This window comes from Rhagoletis zephyria, unplaced genomic scaffold (genome assembly GCF_001687245.7).
Source record: "Rhagoletis zephyria isolate East Lansing unplaced genomic scaffold, Rhagoletis_zephyria_1.1 Rzeph_scaffold_10448, whole genome shotgun sequence".
Classification (NCBI taxonomy): Eukaryota; Metazoa; Arthropoda; class Insecta; order Diptera; family Tephritidae; genus Rhagoletis; species Rhagoletis zephyria.
Genome location: NW_016167526.1, coordinates 4246 through 21295, shown reverse-complemented (window position 1 = coordinate 21295; position 17050 = coordinate 4246). Strand labels below are relative to the sequence as shown.

The 17050-nt window shown below is 35.3% G+C and overlaps 1 protein-coding gene across 2 annotated transcripts; it reads left to right on the top strand.

Annotated features, from left to right (window-relative positions):
• The first annotated feature begins 2380 nt into the window (after window positions 1–2380).
• Window positions 2381–16835, top strand: Nagk (N-acetylglucosamine kinase). Of its 2 annotated transcripts, XM_017632664.1 has the most exons (6): window positions 2381–2725; window positions 2856–2913; window positions 4899–4997; window positions 12006–12216; window positions 12374–12599; window positions 15710–16835. In XM_017632664.1, the coding sequence occupies exons 3-6, from the start codon at window positions 4972–4974 to the stop codon at window positions 16342–16344; spliced, it is 1098 nt and encodes a 365-aa protein (XP_017488153.1). In that variant the 5' UTR covers window positions 2381–2725; window positions 2856–2913; window positions 4899–4971; the 3' UTR covers window positions 16345–16835. The 2 variants fall into 2 exon arrangements, with proteins under 2 accessions (XP_017488153.1, XP_017488152.1); XM_017632663.1 differs by lacking the exon at window positions 2856–2913.
• The last annotated feature ends 215 nt before the right edge of the window (window positions 16836–17050 follow it).

Sequence of the window (17050 nt, the reverse complement as noted above, 5' to 3'; positions counted from 1 at the left end):
TTCAATTCTTTTGCATAGAGCTTTTTTCGACATACATACCTCAAGTTACCTTATCAGCTATGTATACGCACAGGTATTATTAAATGCGTATACATTTTATTACTGTTTTTTGTTTTGTTACTTATGAAATAATTTTAACTTAAAATAAAAAACTAGGTTTCAAACCCATATTTTTATTATTTATTTTACGGTAGGAGAGCTTCTCAAACAATATTGAAGCAATTTTTGTGATTTAAGTTGTTGTTAAGTAATGATCTAAAGGCTTGTATGCAGCTCTCAAGAAAAGCAAAAACTTCATATAAAATGACGTACAAGAAATGGCTAAGAAATTTTCTTGAGTCAAATTTCTTAAGGCATTTGCTACGCTACTACGGGTTTCTAAAGTTTTTTGTGAAAAAAACAGCGCAAGGCAACTCAGGCTTGCAACAGAAATATATGCCCGTTCCATTATTTCTTGAGGAGTGAGTCAACAGGCTTTGAAGTATCAAAAATGTCAAAATTCCTTGGACACACACACGAAATAATAGTTGCGATCCCGTACGAGTCCGGACTAGTCAGAATCAGTCAGATTTTACTGGAAATCGATCCCGTACTCGGTTCTCTGACTATTGAGAGGACAAAAAAGAGAGTAAATACGGTTCTCTCTCTGTCAGAAGTTACCAGTTTTAGTCCGAGAATTTTTTGCTGGTAAATTCTGNTTTTTGACAGTTTTACTAGTCCGAGTCCGAGGAATACGGGATTGCACCTAATGGCAAATTTTTCTTGACCGTTTTCTTGAGAGCTGCATACTGGCCTTATATATCGAAATATCTAAACCCCGTAATTGTGATACCGAGATCCCGAAAATCCCGGGATCGTAAAAAGCAAAAAAATTAACATCCCTAGTGTGTACCTACATACATGGTTATAAATTTACTCGTGTACTCTCTCTGTAGGTGCCTGCCGGTGCTCTATGAAATATACATACATTTTTACACCAAATTCAACATTGTCGGTTAATAGCAACTCGGAATGCGCTCTACTTTATTTAAATAACCGTACTATGCATAACTATGCATTAAACATTAGGGGTATTCTCTGAGTCTTGCAAAGCCCTTGCATGGTGCACAGATTGCACGGTTAAAACCGGTTTTCGTATGGGACAGCTTTGCAAACCGTGCAATCCGTGCACCGTGCAAGGGCTTTGCAAGACTCAGAGAATACCCCTATTACAAATTGTCAAAACATTCTAGTCAAGAAGAAATTGTTGTGGCTTGATCTGTCAGTTTATTTACGTATTACTTTTTCCTAGAGTTTAATACCCTAGTGTTAGTTAGCTAACACGTAAATACATGATATACATATGTACCCAGCCAGCAAAATATCCGGAAACGTATCCGAAAATGGAAACAATTTCGTATAAAAACCTGATGTTTCATCCGTTTTCCGATTCCGTTTTCGGACGTTTTTCAGATCAATTCTCCCACTAAAGTGTTCATCCGAAACGTATGTGCAGAAAACTATCGAAAATGGTTGTAAAACGGATGCGCTTTCGGCTGTTTTCCTGAAATTTTTCTTGAGTCAACTTTTCGTTGAAAACGATTTCATTGTGAACTTCACAGAAACTTTTACATAGTTACAGGAAACCAAATAAAAAAACAAATTTAAGATTCAGCAATTATTTCAATTTTAATAATTAATTTTAATGTGTTGCTTCTGACGGAATTCGAACCTGGGACCTCCTGAAAGCTAGCAAATAATAGCACAATTCTTTGCACACTCAGCTACTGTTTTCAAATGCTCAGTTTGAACAAATATTTTAAAATTATTGTTTTGAAATAAGACGATGACATTTTTCGGATACGAAAAATGAACAAATATGGAATTCGTTTTCTGAACGTTTCCGGATACGAAAAATGTACGAAAACTGCACTGTCGGCAAAAAGTACGTTTCTCTGCTGGCTGGGTATGTATGTATCTACCACGATTGAGAGAGAATACAAAGGTTGCGCCGATCTCGGACCGCTATTCCTCTCTTAACGAACTCGACAGAATCGTTGTTTGCATGACGTCACACTTGTGCAACTTGTTTAAGTTTTCCTTGCAACATTTTTTCTTCTTCTTCCATTCTTGCTCACGTTTTGGCATATCTCTCTCACAATTGCACCAGTGTGACGTCACACAAAAGTTATTCTCAAAAATCCTCTCTGATCGGCGCAATCTTGTATTCTATCATTCTTGTGTATCTACATACTTATGTATGCATAGGCATTTAATTTTGTAGAGCTATTATAAATTTTGTAGTAAGTAGTAAATACCTAACTAAATTCCGTATTTTTATCAAAAATGTATATGTATGTATTTGCTTATCAAAGTAACTAATGTTCCTGCTATTGTCACAGGTAGCACCTTCTCCGCGCTAAACACACTGAGATACAATTTATTGCGGACACTCGCAATTTTTGTTGATTCGTATTTTTTTGTTTATACTTTTAGAGCGTTTGGCGTCGTGAAAGGCATTATGGCTTTTCTATTGCTCGCGTTGATTGTGTCTGTGATGGCTTTCGTCGACCAAATTTTAGCAGTGGACGCAGTCATTTCGTGCACTCACTTTATCGCGTGCGGAAGGTTAGAAAAGACGTGTTCGTCAAGTCGAAATTAAACAAGTTTTTGTTAAGCAGCTGATCGCTTTGGCGTTGGCGAATAGCAGCAAAAGGGGCACATATTTATGTACTACCTTCACTGGGTATTGAATTTTTCTACAACTTTGTTTTACATTTGTGTTTTCATATTAAGCGTGTAAATCTTACATTCATACGTGCAAGTGAAAGAAAATTCTACTATTTGTTCAATTAAAAGTAATTTGCATATTTTAGTTTTGGCGAAATACAACTGTAATATGTATGTGATTGACGTGGCAATGCACATTGAGATGTAAGACTTAACAAATGCATATGTTTATAACCAATCACCAACAACTGGTACTATTCACATAAAACAACTTGGCGAAAGAAGTAGCAAAATAACAGAAAAACAAAAAAACGCACCAACAGCGATAAGGGCGATTATTTTGTTGTTATTCAAGCTAACGAACTCGTAATAGCAACATATCGTTAGCAAAGTGTAAAAAGTTGCTAAGTGCACATTTCATGAAAGTAAAGCATTAAAAATGCTTATTTTCGAAAAGGATTAAGGTCATTGTTTTATATTCAATGAAAGGCAAATTTGCTAAGTGCAAAACAGGCACCGAAAATCCGATAAGGCCAAAATAATACGAAGTCTTTTGTTAAAGATCGAATCATTCTGACTGGTATATAGTTTTGCTTTGCTTTACACCCGCAAAATGTTTTATTCAAGGTTTTGCGAAATACTAGGAGAAAATGGTTATCGATTTTTTGCTCACCTATAAAATTTGTAAAAATGGACTTACCAACTTTTCATTCTAAGCTAGCGGTATGTTCGCTTAAGTGGTAAATGTAAAGTGCGAATTTGCTTTGCTTTCTATTCGCCTAAATATTTTTAATTTGAGTAACGGGCTATTAAAATAATAATAATGCATTTTCATATATTTATGACTAATAATTGATTTCCACCAAGCCGTAACTGCAGTTTATACCTATTAGAAAAATGAGATTACAACTCGAAGGGGAAAATTTCATTTTGTAAGTAGAAGCGAACGAAAGAAAAAAGCAAAACTTCAGAAAAAAACCTTGCCGATCAACCCATGTTAAAATTATTGCCACTTCTCTGAGCTCTTAACTGCAGTTAAGCCTTTGGTGGAAATAGGCTATAAAAATACAAAACAAATAAACCGTGTACGTTACAAGAAATGTGCATGCTGCTGAAATAGTCAGCGGAATTATTTCGCGTCAATAGAATTGAGGTTATGAACTTCAGCGCAGTCTTCCGAACTCAAACCGATTGAAAATGTTAACGAAGCTGTTAAGCTAAAAAAACAAGAATGAATGTGGTTCAGCGTGCATGGCAAACAATTTATATCTCTGAATGACTTAAGTCCATGGCATTAAGTACTAATTATTCGTAGCGATATTTTACTTAGGGCCAGTTTTTCAGTGCACGGTCGTGATTTAAACTAAGTTTAAACGCCCGATCTGACAGGTTTAAACTAAGATCAGCCAATCAAATGTCAGCCAGCTGTTCAATTTAAACTCAGTTTACTTCATCTAAGTTTAAACTGGCACTGAAAAACTGACCCTTAGCCTGAAAAATATAAAATGTTTGTATCCGTGACTATTTCAATGCTGGTAGATGTATATGCGCATATCGTCGTTTAAAGTACAAAACCGCGTGTCACCAAAGTGCAAAACCGCGTATGTGAGGTAGCATAAATTATTTTATAGAGAGTAAAAACACTCATATTTCAAAATGGTTCTCTTTTTTTTATAAAGCAATCGCATTTCTGGCTAGTATATTTTAGGACGAAAGGATAAGGCTTGAGCCGAGGGCTTGTGTGAGCAAATCCAATTTTTGGCAAAAAATGTCAGTTACGCGGTTTTTAGAACGACGATACGCGGTTTTATACCTTAAACGACGATATGCACTTAGTTTTCGAAATTACTCGAATCGAAATTTTTATTTTGACCACTACTTGAACGCATGTTCAGGTTACTCACTTTTTCATAATTTACTGTTTTTATTTCCGTTGTAACCAAAAAAAAAAAATGTATTGCTGTTATGGCAAAGTCCATTGGTTTGCTACTCTTTTACATAACGATTTGCAACCGTTGCAAATATTCGACAAAGAAGAAAATGAAGTAAACAATTTTGTATTTCTTAAAAGCTCCGAGTCGTCTAGTTTTTTTATTGAGTTCCTATTACCAAGTATTTAAAAGTTTATATGTTTTGAGTTCCTACATATTTACTGAAATGCTAATTTGTCTATTTCCTTTCTTCGGCAGATTATGAAGGCGTAGCTGTGATATTCTCGAAATTTATTTATTGGAAGAAATTTATTTTTGGATTGTGAAAAAGATGAAATATTTTGGTGGGGTTGAAGGGTAAGTAAAAATCTGTATAACAAGTATGTATTTCCTTATAGCCCAATTCTGTGTCGGCGACAAAAACTTTTTACTGACAAATTTAAACTTGTTCATATATTTTTCCGTAATAAAAACTGTGACAAGAATTTGTCAGTGATACAGAATAGAGCCGTTAAACAAATGTTGTTTCTAAAATAAGATTATTAAAAAACCTGTGATGTAGTGGTAAGCAGTGCGCGCTTCCACTCCGCAACGCCTGGGTTCAAACCCTGGTCAAAGCAACATCGCAAAAAATTTAGAAAAAAGGTTTTTTCTTAACAGCGGTCGCCCCTCGGCAGGCAAAGGCAAACCTCCGTGTGTATTTCTACCATGAAAAACAGCTTATCATAAAAATACAATCGCCGTTCGGAGTCGGCGTGAAACTGTAGGTCCCTCCACTTTGTGTGACAACATCAAGGCGCACGCCACAAATCGGAGGAGAAGCTCGGCCAAACACTAACATATGTGTAAGCGCCAATCTATTATTAAATAAGTAAAAAAAAGGGTGTGCATATCACCCGCGACTGAGGTGAAACTTCTGCCTCTATTACGCGTATCTTGTTTTGTTGTAATTACATAAAAAATAAATAAAAATAATAAATAATTGAAAGAGCAAAAAAAAAAGATGTAAACAATATTTTTGATGTCATGGTCACACGAACTCGCTGGTCGCCTAATCCGCAATACTGCCGCTTGTCAGGGAACAATTTTGATCAGATCAACTGTGCCGTTAATTCCGATCAACGTTGCCGTCTGTCTATGTCTTTAATCTAATCTAACATACATACATAGGTCCTTGTAGAGCATACCCTCAGAGCTGCGCACTTGAGGCAAGAAAGTGGGTATGTATGTAGGTATTCTAGTTAGTATATTGATCTGGCTGAAAGTAGGGGCCTCATCCACCGGGTGGCCCTGCACTTGCCCAGAGTGCCCAATGGAAATGAGGCGCCTAGTCCTGACAGCCGTGAACGAGCAACTGGCAACGTAAAAAATACATATTTCGGATTATAACAGACGTGACCGTAATATTCGTCTCGTATTTCGGTATGATGACAGTCGTCAATGAGTGACTGATGTTGTTGTTATAGCGGCTACAAAAACCCCGCCCAGATCGGTTAGTCCCTTAATCGTTGTCGTCAGGCTCTATTAGCGGTAGCCCCCAGGAAGCATGCAGACTCGACGGGGTTTGTTCAGATTGACAGGGGCGTTAGTAGGGTGGGATTCTGACGGCATACGAAGAGATGCTGTGAGTCATGGGGCGACTCTCCGCATGCCGGGTATTCGTTCAGAATATCCTCGTTTAATCTGCTCAGGTATGAGTTCAACTTGCTGCAGTAACCAGACGAGGCAGACGAAGTTCTGCAAGGAGTTGTCTGTTTGGGCGACCACGTCTGTGGCTCACAAATAAAAACTGCTTGCAGAGCATTGTGTTATGCTCCTAAACTGATCGTACTCGTTCATTCAAACGACTATTAGAATCACATTAGGGCAATGGAATGCGTGCAAAATACGGAAAATATTGGAAAAATTGAAAGTAGTTGGTATCGAATTCAACTTAATATAGATTTCTAACTTCTTTAGGCTCATTTCAGTTATTTTCAACATATGAAATCACGATTTAATGTTTTTAAAGCCGCACTTTTGATGAAGCATTCGAAGTTGGTATGTTTCTTACCTTTTTTCTGTAAATTTTATAAAGGATCCGCGATGAAGTGTGCAATAAAACGCCGCACATTACGCGTAGTATTTTATTTTAATTTGATGCTTCTACGTCTACGTATACTAAAAACTAGTACAATGCAAATGTAGCATATGTTTGTAATGACAATAGTAGTTAATAGCACTTATCACAAATGCATTATGTCGGCTTTGAACTGTTTGAACTGATTGTTTTTGATTGCATTTAATGCACTTATATTTTTATTTAGGTGAATGAAAATCAGTCGCAGCACTTAAATGTTGTAGATGCGAGTGACTAAGCAAGATTTATGACAAGCAGCTATAGTGTTTACAGGGATTTGCTAGAAATTTTATTTTTTCAATATTGCAAATGCATAGTTTTGAATTTTTTCCAAGTGCATAGAGCTAAACAGCATATGCACTAGATATTTATAACAAAAAAATGTAGGCTTCGTTGTTTGCATTATTTTATACATATATGTAGAGTTGAATGAAGCAAATTTCAAAACCTCTAACTGTGACATCCGATGAAAGTACTTATAATTTTAGCACTTTCTTTATGTGTTCTTTTATAAACTGGCAACTAATAAAGGATATTAACATATGCTTGAACGTATTCCTATATGTATGTACATTAGACTGCATCACTCCCCATACAAAAAAAAAATTAATAAAAAAAAAAAAAACGGTACTGTCTTTCCACTGGAATAATAAAATCTATTATATTTTAAGACTTGCAACAAAATATTTCGGAAAAATATTAGTATTTACGTGAGCTGAACCGATTTGAAAATACCTCCATAAATGGAGTTTTTTATGATTAAAAACAATGTTTTAAGTATTTTTTGAAAAAAAAAAAAATCCAAAAATTAAAAAATGTGCGCAAAAATATTTAAAAATCGTAATAATGAGAATTTCAATGCTGTTTTTGAGCTTCTTTCAAAGATTAGTTCAAGAAAAACATGAATAACTCACCAAAAACTTTACCAATTTAGACTATTGAGGTATCGTAGGAAAGGTATATTCTCACTATTTCTGCTTCTTTGCAAATTAGCTCATTCAAAGTATAAAATATGTTGCTACTTGATTAAGAAAAAATTGGGACGTGAATGAGTTGTTTTTGCAAAGAAATAAAAAGGGTAATAAGTCTAAATCGGTAAAGTTTTGGCTGAGTTATTCAAGTTTTTCTTGAACCAATGTTTGAAAATGAATGTAAAAAAAAACAGAATTAAAAATCTAATTACTATTATGATTCTGTTGAACAAAGTTTTTAATATTTTTATGTAGACTTTTTCAACAAAATTCCTTTAGAAACTATTTTTATTCATAAAAATTAAATTTTTTTTTTAGTTTTGGAGGTATTTTCAAATCGGTCCAGCACTCGTAAATCTTAATGTTTTTCCGAAATATTTTGGGAGAAGTTTTCAAATATAGGTAATAAACTTTGTAATCCCGTTGGAAAAACCGCAACTTTTTTGGTGAAGCAGTCTAATGTACATACATATGTACATACGTCCATGGAAATATAAATATACATATATATGTACATGTATGTAGGTACATATATGTATTTTAAATATGTATGTACATTACAATACATTAATGAGGGAAACTGTACGCGTTAACCTCTTCTGAACCACTTAAGCCACATCTTGATACATATACATATGTATGTACATATACGTTAGAATTAATGTTGATTGATACAAAATTCATTCAATTAATATACGACCATTACATACATATGTACATATATCCATGAAAAATTCGTGCTGTTAGTGCGCGTCAGATGTGGCAATATTTCTGTCACTTTTCGGAAATCAGTTTCGCTTTCGGAAATATGTATATTTCAACTTTCTCGCGCTGCACAAGAAATTTTTATTTCCGTTGCAAGTGCTGCCAAACTAATCGCGTGTTGCCGTGTGTCAGATCACGAGTTTGTGAAAAATAATAACGGATAATTTAAATAAAATATCAGCAATGTTCTTAGTTAATTATTTTTCAAACAGAAAATAATACTTATTATAGCGAAAAGAAATAACGCCCAACCGACAAAGCGAGTAACGGTTGCATTTTTGTATCGAGAAAGATTGCCAGATTTTCATTCGCTGTGTAAATTTTAGAAAATTTCGCTGCGACTCGCCTTTCGGAAACAAAACCCCCCTTTGGAAAGACAACTTACATGCAACTGCTTTCTGATATTTCTCATTTTGACAGCCTTTCCGAAATATATTGCATTGTCAGGGCTGGCACGCTCTTTATTTGTGCTCTCACTCGAGGACAAATTCATTTCTAACATTTTATCTGCCAATTAACGGGACAAACTTCGCATGTATATATATACATCGGCATAGCCAAGGAGGGAGGGGGAGCGGTGGGGGGCACTGGAAACCATTAAGCTAGCATTTCAGGGTACTATTTTTTATATATATAGGGAAAACTTTACTGCCTCCACCTGGCTACGCCCATGTACACATTCAAACACTTTAAATACTATTTTTACGTTTGTATATCGTCCCCTGAAATGTAAAAAACCGTAACCAAGAACTTTTTTACATAAAAAAAATAACGGGACTCATCATAATCTATCAAAAAGTTAATTTTGTATTTTTTGTTAGTTACAGCCGTTTTCATTTCAGCTGACGATATGTACTTACATACATACTATCGTCGTTTAAAGCACAAAACCGCGTATCGACAAAATGAAACACCGCGTATGTGATATGCATAAATTATTTCAAAATGGTTCTCTTTTTTATAAAGCAATCGCATTTCTGGCTAGTATATTTCAGGGCGAATGGCTTGAGCCAAGAGCTTGTGTGAGCAAATCCCATATTTCAGCAAATGTCAGTTATGCGGTTTTGCAGAATGACGATACGCGGTTTTGTACTTTAAACGACGATATATATGTACGTATGTATAACTATGTATAGGTATATCTACATTTTTATACAGATTGAAAATTGGCTTTGTGCCCAGCCTCTTACATTATACATACGGTGACCAGATTTCTGTGGACAAAATTCGTTACATTTCCAAAGCATCGAATCCGAACATACAATTTTGTTTTTAGAATAAAAAAGCATACCATCTTTTCGTACAGTTTTATTTAAAACAAAACAGAGAAAAAACTTGAAAAATTATCGCAAAAAATTATCACTATCCAAAAAAAACATGTAAAAGTAAATTTCAACTTTGTAGAACATTTATAAAAATTCGACGAATTTTAACAAATGTTGATAAAAAATTTAAATATTTTAATCAGATTTTTAGAATGCTTTGAGTATACAGCTTCAATTAAAAGCGCAAGACTTGGACTTACCGTTGATTTTTGGCGCATTTTCTTCCACACAAAATATGTTCGACAATTTTTTTTGCATGGAGTAAATGAGCAACACCTTCCAGAAAAAGCATTTACAAAAAAACCAACGGTAGGCCCTAGCTACTAAAAATTTGCACTTTGAATTGAATGGGCTACAAAACCGCATAGTCAGAATTTTTCTAAAAAATCTACATAATTAAAAAGCTCCAAATTTTTATGAATCTTTCGTCGCCATTTTGATGATTTTTAGTTCTAGATGCAGTTATATATTTTGAAATAAGGCCTTTCGATTGGTGTTATCAGTTTTTAGATATCTCTTTTAGTTTCCGAGATATTGACTACAACTTTTCCGATAATTTAGTAAAAATTTAGTTGGTGATGCAGTCATATTAAACTAAGCAATATCTTAAAAATGGCGCTGTCCATTTTTGGATATCTCCTTTAGTTTTCGAGATATTGAGTAAAAAGTGTCGTTAATTTGGTAGAAATTTTGATCACATTTTGTCGTATTTCATGCAAAGTGAGTGCCAAATTGTGGACAAATGACGCTAAAGAAAATCTTTCATAAACTCAAAATTTATTAACAATAAACATTAAAAATTAAATAATTTAAGAATTTGGTGAACTAGTAACATTTTCAGAGACTTTAGAGAAAATCTATCTTCGCATTTTTGAGAAATTGCATTCCAAACTTCAATCGCGATTTCCCACAACCTGCCGAAATTAACATATGTACGACAATCTTTTACCCAGGCGACGCTTTGTCGAATTTAACTAATCTTTGTACAACTACAATTATGAAAAATTGGTACACTTATATGTCCTGACTTTTAAAAAATATTTAGCGGGACAATTTTCTAAAAATCGATACTGTCCTGCCAAAATCGCTAACGAATGGTCACCATAATTGTAATAATAATAATAGATTGCCGCTTACACATATGTTAGTGTGTGGCCGAGCTTCTCCTCCGACTTGTGGCGTTCGCCTTGATGTTGTCACACAAAGTGGAGGGACCTACAGTTTTACACCGACCCCGAACGGCGATTGCATTTTTATGAGAAGCTGTTTTTCATGGCAGAAATACACTCGGAGGTTTGCCATCGCCTGCCGAGGGACGACCGCTGTCAAGAAAAAGCCTTTTTTCTATATTTTTTTTGCGATGTTTGCTTATATCTGGTTATGTATATTTTTTGATCAGGTTGCATCAATAAAATACACCGAAAAACAATAAACATAACTAGATAATCTAATAAACAGGAATGTATGAATACCTACTTAGGTTAGCTTAAGTTAGGTTTTATTGGCTGTTACTGATCTCACTAGCACACGTAGGCCCTTAGTTTGTAGAACCCTCCTACTGAAACCATCGTGTGAATTTCGCTTGACATTTTATTCTTATTAACAACTAATAGTTTTGTCAACATGGAAAGTGAGGCGTGAAGTACGTATGTACTTTATTTTGCGATTTTTGTTTTTTTTTTTTTGTATTGAAAACATTTTGAAATTTTTATATTAGTTAGAGTTTCAACGATCATAGCAATTTCTCTTCCACAGTTCGAAAATCCAAAAAATTGCCAATGTAAAAAAATGCCTATTGTTCGAGACGCCATATTTGATCCGCCATTTTTAATTTTTGAAAATATAATATCAATGGGTTCAGAAATGGTTCAGAAGGCGCAGCAGTTGAGCGCAACCATTGCTAAACAAAATCAGTGATCGTTATGCGTCTTCTGAACGGCTTGATACAGTAACATGTTGTCCCAAATGATCAGAAAAATATTACGATCGTCTAACACGCAACTGTTCAGTTGCTCAGAAGTACACAACAACGCGTTCAGAAGATGCAATCGCAACAGTTACTGAGCTGTTGCATCTTCGAAATCAGTGACGACAAAAATCTCCGGATACCATAGCTTCATAACAATCTATACATTTTTGAGGAAATCGTCCGCCATTTTGATTTTGATCATTCTTTCTTTTGCAGTGGGGCCACACACTCGCGGCTAGTTATTTGCGATGAACAGGGAAGCGCGGTTGCTCTAACCAGTGGTCTTGGCACAAATCATTGGATGGTCGGCATACCGGAAGTCGCACGACGAATTTCCGATATGGTGGAGCGTGCCAAGGAAGAAGCTGGCATTGAACAGGATGTGCGTCTAACCAGTTTGGGATTAAGTCTGAGCGGTTGCGAACAGGTAAATGAAACGTATGCCAGCTTTCATTTCATCTTTAGTACAACAACATAATTTAAGTTAAATGAAGAATATAATTTATTGTCGCTGATTTCGTTTTATTTAGTTCAATTCCATTTCAAATTTTTATAAGAAAAAACCTTTAAAATTTCTTTTGCAGGAAGCCACAAATCGGGAGCTTGAGAAGGAAATGCACAACGCTTTCCCCGATATTTCGGAAAGTTATATAGTCTGTAGCGACACAATGGGCAGTGTTTTCACCGCTTCACCAATCGGTGGCATGGTAGTGATTAGCGGCACAGGTTCAAATGCTCTACTACGTAATCCCGATGGTAGCACATATACGTGTGGTGGCTGGGGACATTTCATGGGCGATGAGGGAAGTGGTGAGTACCAACAAAAACGATTATACACGTTAAAAACTTAACAGATTAAAATGACGTATTTTGGAACGATTTTTCCTCATTCCTTTCAAAGGTTTTTTTAGGGATATACCTCGGTTTGTACCTCAATTTCGCGTTATCGTTTGAATATAGGCGTATAGGTTGGTGAATTTTTGATTAGGGCATAAATTCCTATGAATCTTTAAGCTATTTTCGAATGCGTTAAAACTTTACGGGGAAAGTTATTTTATGCCAATATGAAGAGATAATACTCATTATGGTCTGTTTTCAGGGTTTTCAGGGTGTACCATAAAATTTATCGGATCTAACGATTAGTGTACATATTTATAAAGCCAGTCTTTTAGCTACAGGAAATTACGCCAGAGATGCCTTGATGCAACACCTGTTATATGAACACGATGTGGTACATCTTAGGTTATGTTAGGTTGAAGTGACACTTAGGCCCTTGGTTTGGGCCCGTTTAATGGCACGCCTTCAACGCGAATCAACTTGCAGAGTCTGCAAAATCAATAAATTTCCGTATCCCAACAGTTGTCATATCACCAAATTTCCTTCGTCTTCTCCAGAATGCGAGAAATTTACACAGCATGTCTTTTAAGGTGTAACTGAAACCTTGTTTGTTACTGGAATTTTTCGCAAATGTCGTTATGAAAAGTCCCTAGTCTTCCCGCATGTCTGCCGAAAACAATATGGCCTGGTAGCTAAGTCTCTTCTGTTCAGCCAAAGAATTTTCTGTGAACGTGCCATGATCCATTCCGGCCATATGAGGTTTGCAAGGAGAGCAAGTACTCAGATTTTCTTCACCCAGTATTCGTTTAGGAGATGACCCTGCAGCGAGCGGTATTCGTTTCTAGCAAGTCGAAAATAGAACGAAAGTGGCCGCTCAACCAGCTCGAATGCCATCACGTTGCCCCGGTATATATGGTATTTGAAAAGTGGCCTGGAACCTATATGAAAATATAAGCATAGAAGGGGATCTAGGGACTCGACTTAAGTGCTCGCATCGCACCCTATGGCGGGGAGCAGGGCCTGATACTGATTTCGTACCAAATTATGTAGAATTTCCATGATGCTCTATTGATTTCTGACGAGTTTTTTTATGTTTGCAAAGGTTCTACTTTTAGATGTCCAATTGCAGCATAACCCAGGAAAATTCGGTAGATCTCTCGGACATATTTGTTTTCGAGGTTCCACTACGGTGGTTTTTCATGTTGATCTGCTTTTTAATGGCCAAATCTTATTCAAAACTTTATCGCATGCCCGTAAATCGTGAATATGAGCTGTTTGACGATATTACTGTGGAGTTTTTTGAACTCCCGTCCATAAATACATATGTATGTACATTAGACTGCATCACTCCCCATACAAAAAAAACGGTGCTATTTTTCCATTGGAATTATAAAATTTATTATATTTTAAGACGTCCACCAAAATATTTCGGAAAAATATTAAGATTTAAGTGAGCTGGACCGATTTGAAAATACCTCTAAAAATGGAATTTTATATGAATAAAAATAGTTTCTTAAACATTGTTTTTGAAAAAATCCCCTCAAATGTCAAAACGGGTTTAGCTTAAAAAAATTGCATAAAAATATTAAAAAAAAATTTTTTTTTNAATTATAAAATTTATTATATTTTAAGACGTCCACCAAAATATTTCGGAAAAATATTAAGATTTAAGTGAGCTGGACCGATTTGAAAATACCTCTAAAAATGGAATTTTATATGAATAAAAATAGTTTCTTAAACATTGTTTTTGAAAAAATCCCCTCAAATGTCAAAACGGGTTTAGCTTAAAAAAATTGCATAAAAATATTTAAAAAATTTTTTTTTTTTAATTTGAACGGAATCGTAATAATGAGATTTTTGATGCTGTTTTTTAGCTTTTTTCAAAGATTGGTATAAGAAAAACTTTAATAACACAACCTAAACTCTTCCGATTTAGCCTTAAGGGAGGAAAGGTTTTTTCTCATAGTTTTTATTTCTTTGCTAATAAACTCATTCAAAGGATGACAGAGAAAGGTAGGATGAACGAATGTTATTCAAAGTTGAATTAAGATGTGTTGGTATTTGAAAAATAAAAAATTGCGATACGAAAGACTTTTTTTGGACAGAAATAAAAACAGTGTGAAAATACCTTTCCACTGAGATCACTTAAGTCTAAATCAGAATAGTTTTGGCCCAGTTATTCAAGGTTTTCGTAAATCAATCTTTAAAAAAAGTAAAAAAACAACATCAAAAATCTCATTATCACGATTCCGTTGAAAACATTTTTAAATATTTTTATGCAGATTTTTTTAAGCTTAATCTGTTTTGTCATCTGAGGGGACTTTTTTCAAAAAGTTCTTTAAAAAACTATTTTTATTCATAAAAAACTCCATTTTTGGAGGTGTTTTCAAATCGGTCCAGCTCACTAAAATCTTAATATTTTTCCGAAATATTTTGGTGGACTTCTTAAAATATAACAAATTTTGAAATCCCGGCGGAAAAACTGCAACTTTTTTTGGTGATGCAGTCTAATGTACATGTATCCGTATACTTATGTTAATCCGTTTTTTTTACTCCTATATGGAAGGCCACAGACTACGTCTTTTCTAAGCCGATTTGGATATAGCGGTGGTTAGAAAAGAAATACACCATGCTGATCACATTTTCCTCTTCGTCTAAACTGGGGTTGTGTCTAGGGTTTGTTGCTGTTTTTTTTTTGTTATAGAGGTGTGGCTACTGCTGGTGTTGCTTATGAATAAGCTAGCGCTAAGAATGAAATAAAACTCTCCCAGGCGACCAACTGATCTGACAATCTCTCATAGTCTAATTCAAACATTTATAATGCCTTGGAACCAACCCACCTATGTACCCTAGTGAACAACAAAAACATTATATAGTAAGTATTCGACTTTAAGCAATTTCTGATCATAAGAATCCCTTTAACCGCTGTATCTGCGGTGGTTTTTTCACAACTATAATCGACTTGTGGAGCTATGCACAATTCAAATTTATTTCTCAATATACATACATACATACTTAGTTCTTCGTAAAACTAAATAAGCCATATTAAGATTAATTCTGATTTCTATTTTCTTCCTCCTCAGCCTTTCACATTGCCCACCGGGCAATGAAAATTGTCTTCGATGATATTGACAATTTGGAAAAATCCCGTTATCCCATCGATCGTGTCTGGGAACTGATCAAGTTGCACTTTAACGTCGACACACGTTTCGATTTACTGCCACATTGCTATGCCAAATTCGATAAGCCATTTTATGCGAGCCTCTGCAAGAAGATTGCACATGCTGCCGATCAAGACGATGCGCTCTCTATGTCATTATTCAACGAAGCTGGCCGTTGTATTGCCCGTAGCATAGCAGCGCTAACGCCCAAAGTACAAACGGAATTGGTCAAAACCGGCGATCTCAGCGTGGTTTGTGTGGGCTCCGTTTGGCATAGTTGGCATTTGCTGAAGGAGGGCTTCGAGCATGAAATGCATAAACATGACATACCATTCGATTTGAAATTGGTCACCATAACAAAGAGTATGGCATATGGTGCCTGCTATTTGGCCGCTGACGCCATCGACCACCAATTGCCGCGCAACTATCTGGACAACTTTGACGTCATGTATCACTATCGTACGAAGGAAAAGACAACGAATGGGCTTGGCAGCAGCAGCAGCAGCAATGGTTGTCAAAGTATTCCATCGGTGGAAAGCATTGCAGTGCAAGCTTAGATAAAAGCTCTGAGTCTCGAAAAAATAAGTGAACACATTATAGGTACATAAATAATTAGTATCACTTCCATAGCTTAAAATATATACATATGTACGTCCTGATTAGTAGCTCTGAATTCCATAGATTAATTTAAACAAAAGCATACAGCATAGGTATGGTATGGAAAGGGCGTATCTCACATCGTCGCTGAAATGCAAAAAAGCTACAACTAACTAAATTTTTTTGTTGCATAAAACGATGTGGGGACTTTTAATTCGATGAAATGCACCATAATCGATCCAAAAGAGAATTTTGGATTTTTACTTAGTTACGGTATTTTGTATTTCAGTGGCGTTATGAGTTACGCCCTTTACATACTATACTAACGATATATACTATATAGCATATAGCATAACATATGACATCGTGTAGTGAGAAAATTGAAAGCATAGCCTTAGTTATAAATAAATACAAATGCCATTTTTAATAAAAAAAAAAAAAAATAGAATTGTTTGCTTTTTATGCTGCTGCGCAACGTTTAACAGTGAATTTTATAAATTAAGGTTACTACGCCATGCCTCCAACAATAACGATAAGAAAGAATGTGATTACTGCAACAAGAATTCAACCACTTAGCACAAGTGCATTCATATCTAAATACGTGTCCCGCTGTGGGCGTGGAAGTGCACTTGAGTGATTAACTAGAACTCTTATCCCGGTACTATG